The following is a 21,593-nucleotide window of genomic DNA, read 5'->3' on the forward strand; positions in this document are numbered from 1 at the left end:
TTGTGAAATATGAGAGGCACATTATTCTTTGCAGTTGGAACACAGACAGCCCAACTTTTAGTTAACAGTGGATCTGACAAAGTTGTTTCTGGAGGGCATACAGAGAATGAAAGGAAATGCTGTAATTCCAGTTGTCAAAGTGTGGGTGGAGAAGAGTTTGGGTTGATGGCACAGATCTGATGAGTTGGAAGGAGTTTACAGATCTATATTTCCAGTAGAAAAGTTCACAATGTGTTGTCCATAATGGTAAAGAACTGTGGCATGACAATGTGGCTGGATGCAAAGAGACTGTTGGTGGACAGACAAAATATAGGTGCCAATGCAATGTCAGAATTAAGGTTGTTTGTGGAACCTTAACTATGTATTTCCAGGTATTTGTAACTTCCTCGAAGATTTTGCCTGGGAATTTCTTTAACATTATAGATAATCCTCCCTCCAGTTCCATGAGGAACTGTGGTATTTTTTTCTCCATCAAAATGCAAATGATTACATCCCAAGTGGCATACCTTGTCTCCTGCTTGGTAGTATTACACCCTAGTTTTTCACAGCTACATCTGCCATCTTCTCAAAGTCCCTCAAGCTGACTTTGCAAACTTTATTAACTCTGCAGAGGCTCTAAGCTTTGAAAGATTAGCTACAGACTTTAAACTCCTAGAAAGGTAGTCATACAGCCTTCCTGCTTCCACAAAAGTGAAAGTTCTCATTTTTCAAACGCTCACTTTTCTCAAATATTTAGGCAGATATTTCCAAAAATTTCAGATTGTTTCACTTCCAGCAAAATGCCATATTTGATGTTACAGGTAGAATTTTTTTTACTTATTATTCTAAAGTAAATTGGAGATTGACTGGCAAGATTAAAAAATAAACAGGCTTATAATGAATATTTAGTTACTAAAGCAGCTCTTTAACCTTGCTATGAAATCTTAACTATGCAGAAAGTTTAATCAAATCGTAATACAAAGCATCTGAATTTTTTTTCTTCAAACCATGATGGCACAAAACTGAGTACAGTAACTCACTTAAAAGTCAGCCCGGTTAACACTGTTTTGTTGTTACGTCGCTGATCAGTTAGGGAACATGCTCGTTTAAAGTTGCGCAATGCTCCCTTATAAGGTTGTTTGGCAGCCGCCTGCTTTGTCCACTGCTTGCAGGATTCTGTGGAAGAGCAGCCCCTCCTTGTGGGGATTAGAACCGGGGGGGGGCCAGCAGCTTCTCCCCCACCCCCGATCAGATCCCCTACATTCCCTGTAAGGTATGTGGCTCAGCAGCTGCCCAGCAGCAGTTCAGCTGTCCCTCCCCGGACCTGCTGCTCCTGCCTCTGCCTTGGAGCTGCTCCCATGAGCTTCCTGCTTGCTGGGGGAAGGGGGTGCTGATATCAGGATTCCCCCTGCCCGTATCCCCTGGTTTCCCCTCTCCACAAAGCGGAGAAGGGGGACAGGACTCAGGGACAAAAAGGAGGGAACTTGCTGGAAGCTATTGCTTCCTGTCTGAATTGGCTGATCTGCTTAAAAGGGCAACATACTTGAACTGGGGTCAGCACACTTAACGGGATATGGCAGGACTCTGTCTATCTGTCTCTCATGTACGCTCCCCTCAGCACTTTGGAAAGTCAGCACCTGTGCAGCTGTGCATGTGCCGTCAGGAGGAGGGAGTGGTGCACTCCTGCTGGATAGCGTGGGCTCATCCTCATGTTCAGTTTTTGCAGGAAAGTGTTTGCAGCTACTGCCCTGCATCTATTGTGTTTCCTTCCTCCCTCCAGTCCATGCTGCCTTGTAGAGCGTGAGGCGACATTAACAGCAGCGTATTGAGGGCTCAGCCAAGTGCTACTTCATCATTTAGCAGCAAGGCATTCCCTGGGAAATATTCCACCCTCTTACTCCACCACCTCAACCAAGCTTCACAATCATTCATTGGTTTCAGAGTAACAGTCGTGTTAGTCTGTATTCGCAAAAAGAAAAGGAGCTCACGAAAGCTTATGCTCAAATAAATTGGTTAGTCTCTAAGGTGCCACAAGTACTCCTTTTCTTTTTGCCAATCATTCATTGCTGTGTACAATATTAAACTGTTTGTATAAAATTGTTTAAAACATATACTGTTTATGTATATAATGTCTTTTGTCTGGTGAAAAAAATTTCCCTGGAACCTAGTGCCCCCCACCTCCCCATTTACCATTAATTCTTATGGGAAAATTGGATTTGCTTAATATCGTTTCACATAAAGTCACATTTTTCAGGAACATAACTACAACTTTAAGCGAGGAGTTACTGTACCTAGGCACTGAAAACACTTTTATACTTCAGTGTGTTGTGAGGGGAAAACAGCATATGCACATTGTGCAGAAAAAAGTCTATAAAATCATAATGTAGCTGTTAATCCTACCAAGAGTAGATTTTGGATAGAATTGATCTAAACTATGGTTTGATGACAAACGTAAAATTCACTACAGTATAAGTTTCTATTTACTATAATGCTTTTTCTATTCAAATGAATATTTGACGAGCATGCTGAATCTCTGCCTGCAGCTCTAAATAGGAAAATTGTTTTTCAATTTGTAAAACACTTAGATGTCACTGAACTCTAATCCTTTTTGTCTTTGTGTACTTAAATGATCATCATCACAGTTTTTGCACTTAAAACAGATTTATGCAAGGAATTTTAGAAGCTGCAACCAGCTTTGTATATACTATAAAATCTAACTAAAGCTCTATTTCTCAGCCAAACAGCATTTTTACTACATTATTTCCATTTAGTATAATTTTATTTATTCAAGAGGGACTTTACAAGAAGATCTACCACCAGTAATTGGTTTCATGGTTACTTTTTCTGAACTAAATAAAAGTTATTCTGCACTGCCCTTTATGGAAGTCTTCTCAAACTAATGGAGAAGAAAATTAATGGTGTGTCACTGCAAATATTTAAACTGGGAATGCAAGTCAGGAGACCTGGGTTTTCAGCACAGCTATGCCACTGATAAGTCTCTTCATATATCTGAGCCTCAATTCTTAACTTCTATCTCATAGGAATAAAGATGATACATATATACCTCACAAGGGTATTGGGAGGCATAATTTGGTTTGTAAAGCAGAAAGAGATCCTTGGACAAAAGGTGGTATATATAGTATAGTGTGTGAGCTGAAGCAGAGTTCAGAAACTCCTAATCGCAGCCTCTGCTAAACGCACACCATGCTGTCTGTGATGTTAGGGACTGTCAGACCCATGAAACGCTTGGTCAAGTCTGTCAGATGTTTGATGAACTTCTCATAAAGTGTGTTGGGACTTGATGGACTTCTGACATTCCAATTTCTAAGGTGAGCAATGCCACAAATAAACACCTCATCCAATCAAATATAGTCCTAGGCACTAGCTCTCAAATGACTCTTGAATTTTACAAATCTGAAGTTTATAGGCAAACTGATCAGCTACATATTCGAAAAAATTAACTGGTTTAAAATGTGATTTCAGCTATTTTCAAAGTCCCATCTCTCAGCCGTGCCTCTCCACAATAAAAACATTGGAAAATAAGGAATCATTACAAAACTGGTCATATTTAATACAAACACTTTACACTAACGTAACATCTTCCACTCTCAGGGTATCAACATGCTTTATGAATACTGATATAGCCTCAACACCCGTAAGAAAAATTTTTCATCTCTATGCTTTAGTTTCCATATCTATGAAATAAAGCTAAATAACCTCCAAACAAGAAGTTTGTGGGACAGCTTAAAATAGAATTCTTGCTTCCTAATTCCCTTAATTACAAGGCACTTTTTCATCCTCTTAGCCATCTAAAGAGGGAAAAGAGGGAAAAGATATGGCTGCTCACGAATATATAGATGGAGGTTAGAAAAAGTCAGCATCAGCTGCTCTCATTAGCAAAGAGGAGCAGAACAAGTAGCTATGGGTATAAATTACAAAAGGGAAAGCTTAAGTTGGTGGTTAGAAACAACTTTAAGAAGAATGGTGAGATAATGAAGTTAGCTGCAAAACGTGATTCTGAAGTCACCAGCATGGGAGATATTCAAGTCTGAACACCTATTAGGAATTATTTGAGAATAATACAGTTGCTTCTGCCACGATGCTAAGGGACAGCCCATACAGCCCACCGAAAAGCTCTTCCAACCTAAACATTAGGATGCTCAGTATCCTATTTATAAAGGCTAATGGTAGATATAAAGTCCACATCAAACAACATGACTGAAAACTCAACAACATTAGACTGCCCAAGAAAGCTTACCACAAAGACCATTACTGCACACTTGTATATTCCCACTAGAATATTCCTGTTGTGAAACAACCATTATAAATATCTGCAGATATCTAACATTTAGATATCTAAATATCTAACAGATGTTCCAGGTATTCATATAAAAGTTGAGTCTTTAATGCCAGTTAAGGAGCAATATCAGATAAATTAATTTTTCTTTAAGCCTAAAGTTTCTCATAGTAGTAAAACAGAATATTAGCCTGAAACATCAACATGTTGTGTGGTGAGACTGCTTGATAGATCTCTTGAACAGACCACCATTAAAGCACCTCTACCTGAAAGAGGTTATTTAACAAGCCTGTATTCAAAGCTGAGGTAAAAGGAGTATTTACAAATTCACAAGCATGAGTATCCACAGATGCACAGAATTTCAGCTCCAAAAACTTACCACTGAGAGAAATTCATTAGGCTTACTACAAGATCATTCAAAGAAGCTACTCTGCAAGCTGCAAAAATCTCCTGCCAAGAGGAAATTTAGTATTGAAGCTAATAATACTATGTTAATCATGTTCATTAGAATATGCAAGCCATTATCCCAGAAAAAAATACAACTGTACAAATATATTCAACTATTTGAAGTTGTACCAGCCACAAATAAAACTAATGAAAATGAGCCCAGCATTACAGTTTAGGGCAACTACATTTGTATTTATCCTCAATGACCCAGCAAGGGGACCTCCTCTCAAGCTTCCAGCTCCCCAGATGCTGCCTTTCTGGGTGGAGACCCACATCTCTCTCCCTTCTGACCAAGGTATTTCCCAGCTGCACAGTTCCCTGCCTTCACTGTGTCATTCCTAGCACAGACAAGATGCCTAAGGACACCTGCTTGCCTTCTCTTCAGAGATGGTTAATAGGTATAATTGCTACAATTACAAGGCACAATAGCACTTCCTACGCAAGCCTACTTTATTCTTATGATAAAAAGTATTACAGAATAAAACATTACAAACAATAAAAGAACCTATACACATGCTAATAATAGGATTGCCAGGTGTCTGGTTTTCGATCAGAACACCCCATCGAAAAGGGACCCTAGCAGTTCTGGTCAGCATAGTTGACTGGGCCATTAAAAGTCCAATTTGTGCAGGGCTGGCATGCTCCCTACCTGGCTCCGTGTGGCTCCCAGGAAGCTACTGGCATGTCACTCTGGCTCCTAGGCATAGGGGCAACCATGGGGGCTCTGCCTGCTGCTCCCACTTCGAGTGCTGGCTCCACAGCTCCCATTGGTGGGAACTGCAGGTTTGGCACCTGTGGGCAGGAGCAGCATGCGGAACCGCCTGGCCATGCTTTTGCCTAGGAGCCAGAGAAACACGTCAGCCACTTCCGGGGAGTTGCCTGAGGTAAGTGCTGCTCGGAGCCTTCACTCCAACCCCCTGCCCCAGCCCAGAGCCCCCTCCTGCACCCCAAGTCCCTCACTCCCCCTGTACCCCAACCCCTGCCCCAGCCTGGAGCTCCCTCCCACACCCTGAAACCCTCATTTCTGGCCCCACCCCCACCCCAGAACCCGTACCCCCTCCTACACTCCAACCCCCTGCCTCAGCCCAGAGTCCCCTCTCACACTCCAAACCCCACGGCCCCACCCCAGAGCCAGCACCCCCAGATGGAGCCCTCACCCCTCCCACACCCTAACCCCCTGCCCAGTGAAAATGAGCAAGTGAGAGTGGGGGGGAGAGCAAGTGATGGAGGGAGGGGGATGGAGTGAGCAGGGTGCAGGGCAGGGCAAGGATGTTCAATTTTGTGCGATTAGAAAACTGGAAACCCTCGCTAATAAGCTTATCACACATTACCCCAACTCTAACATGGGCACTGGCAGGAGCATTTCTTCAACACCTCATACCCAAGGTTTCCTTTGTGATCACAAGTTCATTACAGCCTCAGCTCAGAACCAGCCCTCAATCTTATGGGAACTCAGTATGCCCAGCTCTTCCAACTGTACCCTAAGGATTGGGGCACTCCTTTGACCAGGCATCCTGTGCGTTTGCTGGATCAGGAAGACAGCCAAGAGCCAGTTTAAAACCAGGATTTCTGGATAAATAGCCTTGTCTGTTGGTCCCTGGTGAATCCAGTCCGAATTAGTATATGCAAACTTTTTCAGGGAGGTGACTTCAAAGGGTTGATAATGGAGGATGTACATTAACATCTGCCTTCCTACCTAGGAAAGTACCTACAATGCCACAATACAAACAATTCCATTTTAATACAATGTAGTCCAAAAGTATTAACCCTAATTCAGTAAGGCTTAAGTAAATTCAATAAAGTTTATCTTAATTCCATAAGATTTTTTCCAACAATTACAGGATATTGCTAGTTTGTCACACCCAGTTTATACCCCCACACCCCCTAAAGAAAAAAAAACTATCAAGTCATTTAGACCCAAATTCTGCCCTCATATACACAGTTGTAACTCCTACAGACCTCAATGTCACAGATGTCCGTCAGAATTTGACCCCAGTTTTAATTATAATGGCAACAATAGAAATATTTAGTAAGACCATTCCAAGTTAAAGTTATGCTTCAAAATCAGATCTTGTAATTCTTTTCAAATATCTGAAAGAAAAACTGAACTATAACTCTCGGATGATACTAAACTAGGAGGAGTGGTAGATACGCTGGAGGGCAGGGATAGGATACAGAGGGACCTAGACAAATTGGAGGATTGGGCCAAAAGAAATCTGATGAGGTTCAACAAGGATAAGTGCAGGGTCCTACACTTAGGACGGAAGAACCCAATGCACCGCTACAGACTAGGGACCGAATGGCTAGGCAGCAGTTCTGCGGAAAAGGACCTAGGGGTGACAGTGGACGAGAAGCTGGATATGAGTCAACAGTGTGCCCTTGTTGCCAAGAAGGCCAATGGCATTTTGGGATGTATAAGTAGGGGCATAGCGAGCAAATCGAGGGACGTGATCGTTCCCCTCTATTCGGCATTGGTGAGGCCTCATCTGGAGTACTGTGTCCAGTTTTGGGCCCCACACTACAAGAAGGATGTGGATAAATTGGAGAGAGTCCAGCGAAGGGCAACAAAAATGATTAGGGGTCTGGAACACATGACTTATGAGGAGAGGCTGAGGGAACTGGGATTGTTTAGTCTGCAGAAGAGAAGAATGAGGGGGGATTTGATAGCTGCTTTCAACTACCTGAGAGGTGGTTCCAAAGAGGATGGTTCTAGACTATTCTCAGTGGTAGAAGAGGACAGGACAAGGAGTAATGGTCTCAAGTTGCAGTGGGGGAGGTTTAGGTTGGATATTAGGAAAAACTTTTTCACTAGGAGGGTGGTGAAACACTGGAATGCGTTACCTAGGGAGGTGGTAGAATCTCCTTCCTTAGACGTTTTTAAGGTCAGGCTTGACAGAGCCCTGGCTGGGATGATTTAACTGGGGATTGGTCCTGCTTTGAGCAGGGGGTTGGACTAGATGACCTCCTGAGGTCCCTTCCAACCCTGATATTCTATGATTCTATGGTTCCCAGAACCAAGTGCATAAAACATTCAAGCCTGGTAGCTGTCCATTCTACCTTAAATATTGAGTGCAATCCATTTAAAACATCGAGTTATTTATCAAGAATTTTTCATGTTTGTCACTTTTTAAAATACAGTCTTTCATCCCACTCACATAAGTAAATGTATTGTGGTATTTCTCAGTCTAAGTATAGTTAAATTAGCAAATGTCACTGTAAAGTTAAATTCTGCAGTACAGTAAACAATTTTTTAAAACACAACAGTGTCACTATTCATACTGGTCCAGCAAGCACTTTCATGAGGTGGATTGTATTCCTTTTTAACCTTACACCAGGCTGTTTAAAAAAAGAAAGGACTGGGTGGAGTTCACCCGCCAACAGAGCCTACCTATAACCAGATAGGTAACCTATAAGCCAATCTTTTCCCTCCAGCCACCAAGGAGCCAGAAGCACTAAAAAAGCATTCCCAGCACCCTCAAGCAATTGCCTCTGACTGAAATACTATGAGTGGACTCAGTAAGAAGCTACATTCAGTCTTACTTCAGAGTAGCAGCCGTGTTATAGTCTGTATCTGCAAAAAGAAAAGGAGTACTTGTGGCACCTTAGAGCTCAAATAAATTTTTTAGTCTCTAAGGTGCCACAAGTACTCCTTTTCTTCATTCAGTCTTATGTGGCCACTACAACATAAATCTTTGAACAGCAGTAATGGAAAATAGAAATAAAAATAAAAAGACTTTCTGGAAGATTCTTCCGCAACTGTTCTAATTCAAACAACCACTGATAGCTATTAAGAGCAATATAATTACAGTAGCACCTACATGCCCCAATAGAAATTGGTGCCCTACTATGATGGGCACCATACAATCATATAGCGAGAGGCTGTCCAGGCCCTAAATGACTTTCAATGTAAACAAACATCATACTAAGAGCAGAAGAAAAAAATATTACCAATATTTTACAAATGGGGATCTGAGGCATAGAGATTAAGTCACTTGCCCAACATCCAGTATTGCCAACGTTAAGTGTTCAACTATCACAAGTCAGGCCTCAAAAAAACCATGAAGTTTTAAAAATAATAAATGTTTAGTTCTTTATCTACCTTCTGTTTCTGACCCTTTATGTTTCACATTTTTCAGCTTTTATCTGCAGCAATGAGGGACAGAAACTTATCTTACTCTTAAATGAAAGATGAAATTCTCACGTAATCATTTGACTCCCGAAGCTGGGACCAGGAAAAAAAACCACCACCAAACATTACAAGATTTGTTGTAAAATTACAAGAACTGGCAACACTGATTAGATCACAGAGGGTGGGTGGCGGAACTGGAAATTGGGAGTCAGGAGACCTAGGTTCAATGTCAGTGCATTAGCCATAAAGGCAAACCTTTTCCGAGGTAGACACTAATTAAGAAGAATATACACCAAGGATGGGGAGATACCTATAAAAGCCTACACCTTTCAAGAAACGAAGATGAGGCACTATCAAAAGACAAATGTCAAAACTCCTAGATTTATTTCATGATAGGAAAAATAAGCACAACTTCTGTTAAAGAAAATTCCTGCATCTCAGTTTTCAGTGGGAGCTGTTGGCTGTTCAGCACTTTTGCGAAATTGTGACATATTTAGGTGCTTAAACATAGACACAGACTAACATTTAGGATGCTTATTTTTTAAAATACTGGCCTTGATATTTTGAGCATGTCAGCAAAATAGTGGATAAAGGAGAACCAGAAGACAATCTATCTGGACTTTCAAAAATCTTTGATAATCTCCTTTCCCCACGAGGCTACTGAAATTATTGCAATTAGTAATTCGTTTTTAACACCAAGAAAGATCTTAGAGTTACTATGCATAGTCCCCTGAAAACTTCCTCTCAATGCGCACCAGCAGTCAAAAAGGCTAACAGTATCTTAAGAACTATTAGGAAAGGGATAGAAAATAAGAAAATATCATAATGCCACTATATAGATCCATGGTGCACCCAGACCCTGAATATCATATCCAGTTCTGGTTGCACCATGTCAAAAAGGATATAGAGGAATTAGGAAAGGTTCAGAAAAGGGCAACAAAAATGATGTATGAAATGCCTTCCACATGAGCAGAGACTAAAAAACGTTAGGGCTCTTCAGTTTATGACTGAGACAAGTATGATACAAATCTATATAACTATGAATGGTGTAGAAAAAAAATGAATAAAAGAAGTGGTATTTATACTCTCTTAGACACCAGGAGTCATCTGGTGAAATTTTAATAGGCAGCAGGTTTAATACCAACAAAAGGAAGTACTTTTCACACAGTGCACACCTAAACAGTTGGACTCATTGCCATGGGATATTGTGATGGCCAAAAGTATAACTGGGTTAAAAAAAGAACGGGATAAGTTAATAGAGGATAGGTCCATCAAAGGCTATTAGCCACAACAGTCAGGGACAAAACCCCATGCTCAGGGCAACTCTAAACCTCTGACTACCAGAAGCCAGGAGAGAAAGACGGGCGGATCACTTCATAAGTGCCCTGTTCTGAACATTCCCCCAGAATCTCCAGTATAGGCTACAGTCGGAGATAGGATATTGGGGAAGATGGGCCATGGTCTGACCCAATATGGCAGCTCTTAAGTTCTTATGTACAGGGTGAAAGATCACTTTCTGTCAGAAATAGGAATCAACTTTGAGACCGAAAAAGTGGGAAAAAATGGTCCCAAATAATACAAAAGTCTGTTAACGTCAGCAGATCAAAATACAGCTGAAAAACACTAAATGATACCATAGTACACTGCCCCACAACTTGTTCAATGTTACGATAACCCACTTCATGTGTATCTCTCTCTGCACCTGATCCACGAAGGATGAGAATATTACATCCCCCAACTACAGAGCCAGGCTCTTTAGCTCAAGCTTTCCACTATGGAGGTCCGTGGTTTGATCCCTGGCCAAGATGGCAGCCATAATGTAAGTGGGGACTGAAAACATGACCTTGACAAACTCATTATCTGTGAATCAGAGAGGGGGGTGGGAGGATGCATAATATACACTGACCAGTGGGTTACATTTGCTATTCATAAATTAATATGTACAGGTATAATATTGAACATTAATTTGAATAGAAGATTGTTACATTTTAACTTCTAAATTATTTTTGACTAACGCACCTTTTTAAAAAACCTAGAAGAGTTCAGTAGTTATACCATGGATTACTCACAGATACATTCCACATGCTTTGGCAATTAGAACTTTTTCAAAAGTATACTGATGAATAAAATGTCAGGACTGGACCGGGAAGTAAAGGGCAAGTGTCCTATTCCACTTTTACATTTCTCCAAATGCCTTACAAGTAAGCATTTGCTAGTGGATAATCAACAGTGTTAATGCAATACACAATATTGCCCCATGCTTTTCTCTCTTTTCTGTCCATTTCTTTTGCTTCCTGCTTTCTTATTGCTTCCCACTACTTTTCAATTTCTGATGTTTCCACTTCATACCCTACTGCTGCTAACCTAAAGTTTCCATTCCAAATATCGCCATCCACCCTATAGTACCCTTCCCTCCTCTAAGCCAAGTGCTAAGCTGGCCATCAGGTGAGGCAGGTAGAGCAAGAAGAGAACCCCACAGTGAAGAATCTGTAATATTTGTTACTGAAGGGGTTGGTGGGGAACTTGTGCATAAAGGGATTATGAACACCACAAAATAGCAAGTATTTATGCATGAAATTAGACATTCATCTTCTACCTATGTGCCTTAAAATACCTGAGCTTTTCTCCTCGTTTCTCTTTTTTGGAAGGTGTGCGTTCAATACTTTCCAAAAAACCCTACTTCATAAGGATACTATCTGCAACTCACAATACTATATGAAAGTATTTATAAGCTTTAAGAATATGCTTGAAACTCTGGGGCCATATTGCTCTTCATTTGACATCTGTAGTTTCCACAGTATGTGCTTTTGCCTGTTCTCCAAGTTAGGTCTGCACTTTAGTGTTAGTGTTCAAATCTGTGAACTGTATGGAGAATCTTACCATTGATCTTTCAGGATATCCAAACAAATGGCCCCAGTAACCGAGCTAATGTTAGGATGCCATATTTTGGTGATAAACCGCACCTAGAATATAAGATAAGATTTTTTTTTAATATAGCTATTAAATAGTCTACAAAAGACAAGACATTCAAAATACCTTTTAAAAAGTTGGAACTACCACATACAGTAAGTTATTTGAATTAATCTTGGAAAGAAAAAGTACTAATTTAAGATAGCCCTGGGGCACAGGAGAACACAAGATATACATGAAATAGCATATGCCATCAGGCTTCACTATAATAAATTTCTGTAGAGAACCTTTTGTCAGGAATCTTGTTCCATCCAGAGAACAGAATCCCAGGGCTAGGACACAAGGCGCTCTTTCCAATTTTACACTGAGGCCTTTCCCCAACTTCACTTGGATACAAAGAGCTCACTCTCTCCTCAACCACACAAAGCAACTCTGCTTTAAAGCCTTCTCTACACTATTCTCAGTGTGTCAGTGTATAAACTTTAGACAAGAACATATTAGCTCTGCCTTCAGAGAACAGAAAATATGGAAGAGTTTGAAAATGGAGCCATTTATTAACAGCTTGTGTCTGTAAATCACTTTGAAGATATAAAGACCCATGTAAGTGCTAAGTATTATTCTTCATTTACTATGAGAAATTAATGGCTGACAAAGTACATTCTGGATATCGAAGCTTCAGAGGAGAGAGAGTTGTGAACACTAGCAAAAAGGACTATGCACTAGCAACTGTAGACTATACATGGAGCCCCACTCAGACCAGCCTGCCTTCAAACTCCGCAGAAAAGGACTATGAGCACATATTTAACTAGTAAGGAACTACAAAACCACATTCCTAGGATTAACAACAAGGCTGAGCACCTGTGCACTGAGAGATCCAAGCAGCTCTTCTACAGATGTTGAAAACAGAGGCTAACAAGCCCAAAAGCAGCAGTTACTACGCTATGGTCCACAAACCCCTGGAGCTGCTGCATCCACTCCTTGTTTCAACTCCAGCCAAAACACATGTGGAAGGAAGGAGCTACCAACAGTGGAAGTTTCCATTTTATAAAAAGACCCTTCCTCCTCCATCCAGTCTCACTCCAGACCCAAAAATCCACACTACCAGAGCTAGAAGCCACCCACCCAAGAAAGTCATCAAACCCTCCATATACATGCCAGAGTGAAGTGATCCAGGATCCAGTCCAAAAAGGTGCTTTAGGGACTGACAAAGGGAGCCAAACAAGGAGCTAGGTTTGGGGAGGGGGCGGGTTTTAAGGAATCAGATGGCTGGGTCAGGAGACACTGGTTCCAGGGACCTGGCTAGAACACAGGAGTACAGAGTTGGGAGAAGGAGCTGGCAGAAGCATGAGACCTACAGAAAGCACCAAGAAGCAGGGTTTTTAAGGTTTGTAAAGATAGGGAGGGAGGAAGAAATCAGGGCCTAGACAGTAGGTCTGGGCAGGAGGGATCCAGGAAATTTAAATGGGGACAATGAATTGAGTGTATGAAAAGGGACAGGAGACAGAATTGGAGAGTGCAATAAAATTTGCATGGGAGAGAACGAATTGTATGTGGCCCCCCTCTCTCTCTCTCTCACGCACACACACACTATATTCCCCATGTCATACAAGTAATTCTCCCCATGCAAGGAATGAGTGTAATTTCCAGGCAGATGTCAGGCAATCAACTATTGCAGTGTGATTTGAAAGGGAGATGGATCCATAATATGTTCAGTCCACTGAGAAGTGGTCACACTATTACAGTCTGTCCTACAAGGATGAACCTTGAGACATTTCTTCTCAAGGCTGAAAAAACATTAGAGTTCTACCAAGACAACCTGCCAGCAAGATGAATATAAGATGGGAGTCTGTACCTTTAAGGACCAGAGGCTTAGGGTAAGCCAGCCCTGATCAATTATCAAACCTAGCTGGGAAGGAGTAAATGATTATAAAAGCTAGCAAGTGGCTCCGCTGAGGGGGGCTGCAGATACAGACAATCACCTTGCAGCAGTCCCTGAGGAATGAAGTCTCTATGCATCATAGCTGGGTAGAAAGTTTTGTTTTCCCTTTTTAAGTTTGTGGTCATTTGGACTACTATTAAAGACTAATCTGGTGTAGGTGGTGAAGAAGCTAATGTTTCATATGGTGGAGAATGTGGGCACGATGATCAGCCCTACTACAAGGTGAGAGTGCAGTCAGTTGCAGATTTAAAAGGGGAAACTGAGCCATGGTGCCACACAGCTTCCCCAGGCCATGAGGGGCTGCAGGAACAGCCCACACCGTTACAGTTCAACGGCAACAACATGGTGAGAATGCCAGACTCAAAGTCCCACCATATAAGAGGAAAAGAGCTACCATTGTTATAAGGTACTATCTAAGGGCCCTGTTTGGGGGCTCTGAATCCTCTTCCACCTACTTGGTGTCCAATAAATTTGAAACCCACATACCCTCTGGCAGCTGAAAGACAGGAGTGCACTCTCAATGTGTTGGTATTTGTACTTCCATCCTTCACCTGAGAATCTCTTAACTATTGTCAGGATGGCTTCTGTTATTCTTTCCTTTCCTCCTTTTTTTTTTTTTGTGTGTGTGTGGGGGGGATGGGGGGGTAATTCCTCCCTTGCAATCAGCTCCAAACCTAAGTCTGATCATCATCATTTTCCCAAATGGCAACAGAATGCAAGTGAAGTGATTCCTGTCCATTCCACTGTAATAGCTGTAGTAAGAGTGCCCTGCATGTGATGATCACTCAAGTCACAGCAGAACCAAAACAGCCATCTATAGTTTAGTTATTACTATAGACCTGGAATGTTCAACCCAAATACAACATATGGAATTCAAGCAACGTGTTACTTCTTTACTAGGAGCACATGATATGGGCCTAATATAGCTTTTCTTAAAAAACAAGATTCAACCCTTTGTTTTGAATATGAACAATCCTCTCCAAATCAAATAAGAGCAATCTTCAAGCTCGTTTATCAGAGACTCTTGACAGGAAGTGATGAAGGAGCTGCATGTTTGCTCCACTTCTGACTCTATCCAGAAAGCATTAGAAAATAGAAAACAAGGACTCTGAAAAAATAAAGAAATACTGAAGAGGAAATCCACTACACAGAAATACAACAGATGACATGACATTAAGAAAGACATCCACAAAAATGTTTACCTTAGGAGGATTGAAGGGATATGTTTCTGGAATTTTTATCTCTAGTTGATATCTCCCTCCTGCAAAAACCAAAACAAGTGAAAGATTATACTGATTTCAAGAGTGTTAACATACTATGATCTCAAAAGGAAGTGAAACAAATGTGATTCCAATGTGATTACCCTTACATGGATGCTGTCAAGTAATTTAATCATATCCAAAAGAAGCTAATTTAGTGAGAAATATCTTCCAACTTTTAAATACACATACACACATTGATGCACATACATAAATTCAGCTTATTAAAGCCATATTCCCACATTTTATACAAACCAAATACCTATTTTCAAGATATTCAATTTGTTATTAATCTTCAATTTCCATTTTTTCCTTGTCAGAACACCTCTGTTTCACATTAGTCAAACAGACCTTCAATTTAAAAAATTAGAATACCTAAGAAAGCAAATACTAAAATAAAAATAAATTGTATCCGATGTAATGATGCCCAGTATTAGTATGAAACACACACTAAAGAATTATCCATTTCACTCTGACACTTAACACCCTCAAGTTCTCTCTTCAAAATACTACATCAAAATTAGTTCAATTTAAAATTTAAATTATGTAGAGCTTGAGGATGTTCTGCTGTGTAACTTAAGAAAGGAGTCCACATTGCTTTCAAGTTCTTCAGTATGCTTTGAAAAGAATAACTCCCAACACTTCAATTCACCAAGTGCTATATACTACTCAACCACTTACTATGGCTCCGATTCTGCACATACGTATGCATGAGTAATCCCAATGCACTCAACGGGGCTAATAACATGTGTTTGCATGATTGGGACATATAATAAGGGGAGTCAAAGTCCATGTCTACACTACAAGGAGACAAATTACATCAACATACAGCTGCCACAGTTAGAATATGGCTTGTGCGCTTGCAGACTTATCACCTTGCATCGACGCAGCACATGCTCACAGGAAATGCTTGTGCCAATACAGTGCAGTGCACCCTGGGTAGGTATCCCAGTGTGCAACCTGCACTGTTCAGCACACTGACTTTTGGGTAGTTGTGGCAATGCCTGGTGGGGCAGGAACGAATCTCGCAGCAGTGACTGGAACAATGGCTCAACTTCCCGTAAGTCAATGTTCTCCATCCCATAATATCTCTGTGCCATAGTTTTTGTGCCTAATTTCAAATTTCCATGAACTGATGCAGGACTTGTCGCTGTCTGCCATCTCTGACAGTAGCATAGGAGCCTACACAGCTCTGCACTATTACCACAAGCATGGCAACCACAGGATGCACGATCCTCCAGTATTTGTGGAGCCACAAGAAGAACCCATGGAGAACGTGACGATTTCCAGGCGGTCAGTTTGCTGTGGGACATAGCGAGAACCAATTCAAGGTTGTTGGCATTCATGGAGAAGCTGCAGATGGTGGCGTGCCCCTTCTGGTCCCCAGGAAACAAATAGTGACTTGGGGGTCACATCATAACACAGACTGTGGATGATGAGCAGTGGCTGGATCTGTGTGCCAAACTGTCCCAGACATCAAGCGCAGGGACACCAAATAGAGCTGCACTGACAGTGGAGAAGCGAGTGGTGACCACACTTCGGAAACCTGCCGTGCCAGATTGCTACCAGTCAGTGGGAAGTCATTTTGGAGTTGGAAAAGCCATAGTGGAGACTGTTGTCATGGAAATGTGTAGGGCCATTAATTGTCTCCTGCTACACAGGACTGTGACTGTTGGCAACGTGCAAGACATAGTGCATGGAGTTGCAGCTCTGGGGTTCCCAAACTGCAGTGGAGCAATAGGCCGCACGGACATTCCCATTTTGACTCCAGACCACCTTGCCAGACAGTACATCAACAAAAAGGCCTACTTTTTCAGAGTTATGCAAGCGCTGGGGGACCACTTCACTGACATCAGCATTAGCTGGTCACAGAAGGTGCATGCCGCTCACATCTTTAAGAACATATACTATTCAGAAAGCTACAAGCAAGGACTTACTTTCCTGACTGCTGGATTGTCCGTGGCAATGTTGAAATGCCAACAGTGAGCTGGGGTATCCAGACTACCCATTGCTCCCCTGGTTCATGAAGCCATACATCGGTCACATCAACAGCAGCAAGGAAAGATTCCACTCATGCTCAGCAGGTGCAGAATGACAGCTGAATGTGCTATTGGTAGAGTGAAAGGGCAGTGACATGGTTTACTCACCAGATCGGACTCAGTGAGAAAAATACCCCACTGGTAATAACTCTCTCGTGTCTTACATAATATTTGTGACAAAGGGGGAAAACATGCAGTAAGGATGGAGGGAAGATGCGGAGCAACTGTCTGCGGAGTTTGAACAGTCAGAACCAAGGGCTACCAGATGAGCTCAACAAGTAGCTATAAAGCTTAGGGAAGGCTTGAACGAGCACTTTAACAGCAAGTGACAATGTGCTGTGATACTGTGTTCAACCTGGGGAGGCAGTTTGTGGGCCTGTTAGGAATAGCGTGGGGCTTACTGCACATCTGTGCATATATCAAGGACAGTTAAGGCTCTGTGTCTATCACGAAGGTCACAGATTCCGTAACTTTCTGTGACCACTGCACCAACTAGTGTGGCTGACCCCAGGGCCAGCTGCTCAGGTGGCCCCACGGACAGCCAGATCAGCCACTGCTCAGGCACCCGGCCACAGAAACCACTTGGGCATCTGGCCACGGGGACCGCCCAAGCAGCAGCCAGTGTGGCTGGCCCCAGGGACTGCCTGAGCAGCAGTCCCAGGGGTGGCCACCAGCAGTGGTCCCAGTCCTGCCCCTCCACAGGCAGCCTCAGGGGTGGCCGGAGAAGCCGCTGCTCAGTGGCCCCTGGCAGCAGTCCTGGAGCAGCTGCTTCCCCCCCTACCTCACCCCGAGCAGCGGCCTACCCCCCAGGCCATCCCTCAAAATTTAGTCAGGGGTATTTATAGTATAAGTCATGGACAAGCCACAGGCCGTGAATTTTTGTTTATTGCCCATGACCAGTCAATGACTTTTACTAAAAATACCTATGACTAAATTGTAGCCTTAATGACAGTGCACCTATTACTATGGGGGAGGGAGGGGGGTTTTGCTGTACATTTACATTTGCAGTACTGTTTGGCAGTGATACGATGGGTAGTGAGTGTAATAGACCACTATTTTCATGTTTTGTAAACTAACAAAGATGAATTACTTTCGAAACAAAATAGTTTTACTGACTGTTTTCATGAAGAATTTAAAAGGAAATACATTGTAACTTTAAAAAATTAAGAACCTTAATAAATTAACCAAAGGCAGAAACACTGATGTCAACTGTAGCTACACATAAATCAGCTGTGGCTCTCGCAGGTCAGTGTATGTGAAGCTATGGTTGTCCAAGCTTTCCCTCAGTGTGGAATGGTAGGGGTAGGCTTGCTGGCCCTGAGGAATGCTGAGGGGACATGTAGGAAGGCACTATGCTGTAGCTCTCCATTGACTGCAATGGCAGTCGAGCCTGGGACTGTTGAACTTGGAGGGCCAGGGTCTGCATTTGCTTTGCTCCACATGGCTCCCAAACTCTACAGGGGAATGAAAAGCAGACAGCAACTCTCTCTCTCTCGGTTGTAGCACTGCCTGTTCTAGTGCAAATAAATTAATGAAAGCTCAAAATTTATGTCCCACTAATTTAAGTCGCACCATCCCTGTAATGGAAAATTTATTTACATACTTACCTGAGGTTCCTTCCCTTGCATCAAGCTTGCCCATGCTCAATTGGCAGGACTGTGGTAGAGTCCAACACAAGTCCTGGCTCGCTGCACAGCCGGATCCCCCAGCAGCCTGTCCCCCATATTTCTCCTCCTCTTCCTTGTCCACTTCCTTCTCCTTGCAGATCATGGCAGGGCCTGTGACTCAGGCTCCTCAGAGGTATCCATGGAGGTGTGTGGGGTCTCTGCCAACTATGCAACTATTTTTAAAAGCATCATGTCTGTGGCTCTGCACCCAATCGATTGTTAGCCTCCCTGGCCTTCTGGTATGCCTGCTGCAGTTCCTTGGTTTTCCTGTGCACCGCTGCTGGTTCCTGTTGTACGCCTTCTCCTGCATCCCACAAGCAATCTGCTTGTCGATCTCTTAACAGCCGGTTAAAAGTTGCACAGCCTCTTCTCCCACAGGCCCAGGAGATCCAATTTCTCCTGTCTACTCCAGGCAGGAGCACATTTGAATTGTGTAGCCACATAATCAGCTGGACTTTTGCACGCAACAATGGATTGCTGTTAGGTGTGGTAGCTCAGCTGGGCATTCAGGAAAAGGCATTTCAAAAATTTGCACATTTTAAAGGAGGGGACTACCGGTCTATGAGACACCTGAGCAGTGGAGCTCACAATTGTGACTAGAGGTCAGTGTCTCTTATTGAGAAACAGTTGCTGAAAAAAACTGTTATGGTTGACACTCGCATTACATTGACCTCCGTATGTCGACCATGGTTGTACACTGCTCGGGGAGGTGGTGTTAGTATGTTGGCATAATGGGGCACTTATATCGGTGGGAGACACATTTCAGTATAGACACATGCATAACTACGTCAACACGAGGCAGCTTATGTTGACCTAACTTTGTAGTGTAGACCAGGCCTTAGACATCCAAACCCTTGCTATAATACGGTTTCTTGCTAGAAACATTTCTACAAGCATTTATTATTTCAGTATTATACTACCTATTCCTAATACCACCTCCTTTGGGGGAGTAAAACATTTCTTATTCCAAAGATATTGTTAGTAACATTTATAATCCTCTACCAATATTTCTGTATTTTCAGGCAATACCAACCTATCTACATTCTCTTTTTATTTGCAATTTCTCCTGCACTGCTTGCCTGGCAGTAATTTCATGGATCATAGCACTGCAAGAGATTAATAGAATCTATATAACAATTTATATTGAGTTTCCATCAAGTTGCAGGCCACAGCACTGTTCCTTGTATACATTATTCTCTCATTCCATTCTTGTTCTTCTATTTGGAAGTCAAAAGCTTTTCCTCCCATTTATCCTTACCAGTTTACTTTGTAAGATTTTATATATTCTAGCTATAACTCCTTCCCAATGAGAGTTCAGGCCCTGGTCCTGCAAATTATCTACACAAGCAGAGACTTGTTTCTATATAGGGACAGGGGTCTGCTTTTCACACTTTGTGGGAAAACTACATTACTAATAAGGAGAAATTACAGAGTCTGTCTGCCTGTTTCTTACATTATTCAGTGTAATAAATTCTCCATTCTCAAAGAAGTTACTGTCATATTTTTTGGCACTTTCTGCAAAGTGCCTTTCCAACTACAGAAACGCTCTGAAGCGAAGATATATGTTCACTAACTGGAGTTACTTTATATGTAATAGAAAAATTGGAATAAAAGCCCATATTTCTAGTATTGTCATCATTAAGGAATTTATGTTTATATTTTTTACTCACACCAACAGAAGAGGCCTAAGATTTCAACTGAATTTTTTTTCACCCATCTGAATCCAATTAAAAGAAAAAAATCTATATTTAAGTCACCAGCTATAATTCAAACAAAAACAGAAGACAACATAGTCAGGATTTTAGGCATAACTCAGCAATGCCTTCCTCCACAGAACAGAGATGGTACCACACTATTCCTAACACTTTACTGGCATAATTAGTACACTTATTTTTAAAAACTAATACAGAAAGTAAGACAAATGTTGAAAATGGGAAAGGGTGTGAAATATGTAAACACTGGGGAAGGGCTTACAAACTAGCACACAAAAAGTAACATTGTTACAAACTAAAGAGCAAAAGTAATGGAGATGGCAAATTAGGCTATGGCAAGGAAACAAAGTATTTAAAAACTGAAAACAGGAATAAGAAAGTGTGCATGGTCTGTCTTGACTGTTAACTCTTTGGAGAAAGGACAAAGGTTTTATGTTTTTGTAAAGCACCTAGCACAATGGTGCTGGATGGAAGTTTATCTGAAACACCCCAATCTGTTAGTGGATGTAGATCTTGCTGATAAAGATTTAAAAGGGTTCTGCTGAGTCATTATCCCACCTGAATATAAGGGAGTAGAAGTGGCTCTTCGGGAAGAGAGGATCTAAGGAATAGGCTTAGCAGTCAAGCCCGCAGAGGTTTAAATTGAACTTAAGGCATATTTTTCTTTATTTTTTGTGAATTTTAAAAAAAAGTTTCAGAAACAGGTGAGTTTGAACTCAAAATAGCATGTACGCTATGTTTATAAGGCAGACTGGAAAAGGCAACAGGTGACACTATATAAAGAGCAATAAGATGAAGTACAAACCAAAGTCACATTGGCTAATATACTAAAATAAGTCGGGGGGAGGGCGGAAATGCTTGCCAAATTACTCTTGCATCTCTGTACCTGTTGTTCCTTTATGTTGACCACAGGCTGTGAGGCAAAGTTGGCCAACGATTCCCGCACCATAAGTTTGATTTGTGTCTCACAACGTGAATGCAAAATACAAATGTAGGGAGTAGGCAGAAAAAGGCAAGACAAAAAAAATAGGGGCCAATTTTCAAGCAAAGCAATCTGAGAAGACAGCGAAAAGTTCCCTCTGTAGGACTGCTAAGAAGACTGCTGCTGGATTTCAACATCCAAAAATGCTCTTAAGATTTTTGCTGCTCATACCATTTTGTCTGGATTTCAAATCAATGTACAGATATTAAAGCAGACTTTGCAAATGTAATTTA

The 21,593-nt window shown here is 41.8% G+C and overlaps 1 protein-coding gene across 6 annotated transcripts in view; it reads right to left on the reverse strand.

Annotated features, from left to right (window-relative positions):
• Positions 1 to 21,593, reverse strand: part of UBE2K (ubiquitin conjugating enzyme E2 K) — a 57,744-nt gene that overhangs the window by 7,466 nt on the left and 28,685 nt on the right. For 4 of the 6 annotated variants that reach the window (XM_037897915.2, XM_037897914.2, XM_043544501.1 and 1 more), the window contains 2 exons: positions 14,904 to 14,962; positions 11,733 to 11,815 (listed from right to left, as the gene is read on the reverse strand). The exons of 1 other annotated variant lie outside the window; for it this stretch is intronic. In XM_037897915.2, the coding sequence (XP_037753843.1) occupies positions 11,733 to 11,815; positions 14,904 to 14,962 (142 nt within the window). Of the gene's footprint in view, positions 1 to 11,732; positions 11,816 to 14,903; positions 14,963 to 16,897; positions 17,009 to 21,593 lie in introns of those variants that run through there. One more of the 6 variants, XM_043544502.1, reaches the window with a different exon arrangement.

The sequence above is a fragment of the Chelonia mydas genome, chromosome 4 (genome assembly GCF_015237465.2).
Source record: "Chelonia mydas isolate rCheMyd1 chromosome 4, rCheMyd1.pri.v2, whole genome shotgun sequence".
NCBI lineage: Eukaryota > Metazoa > Chordata > Testudines > Cheloniidae > Chelonia > Chelonia mydas.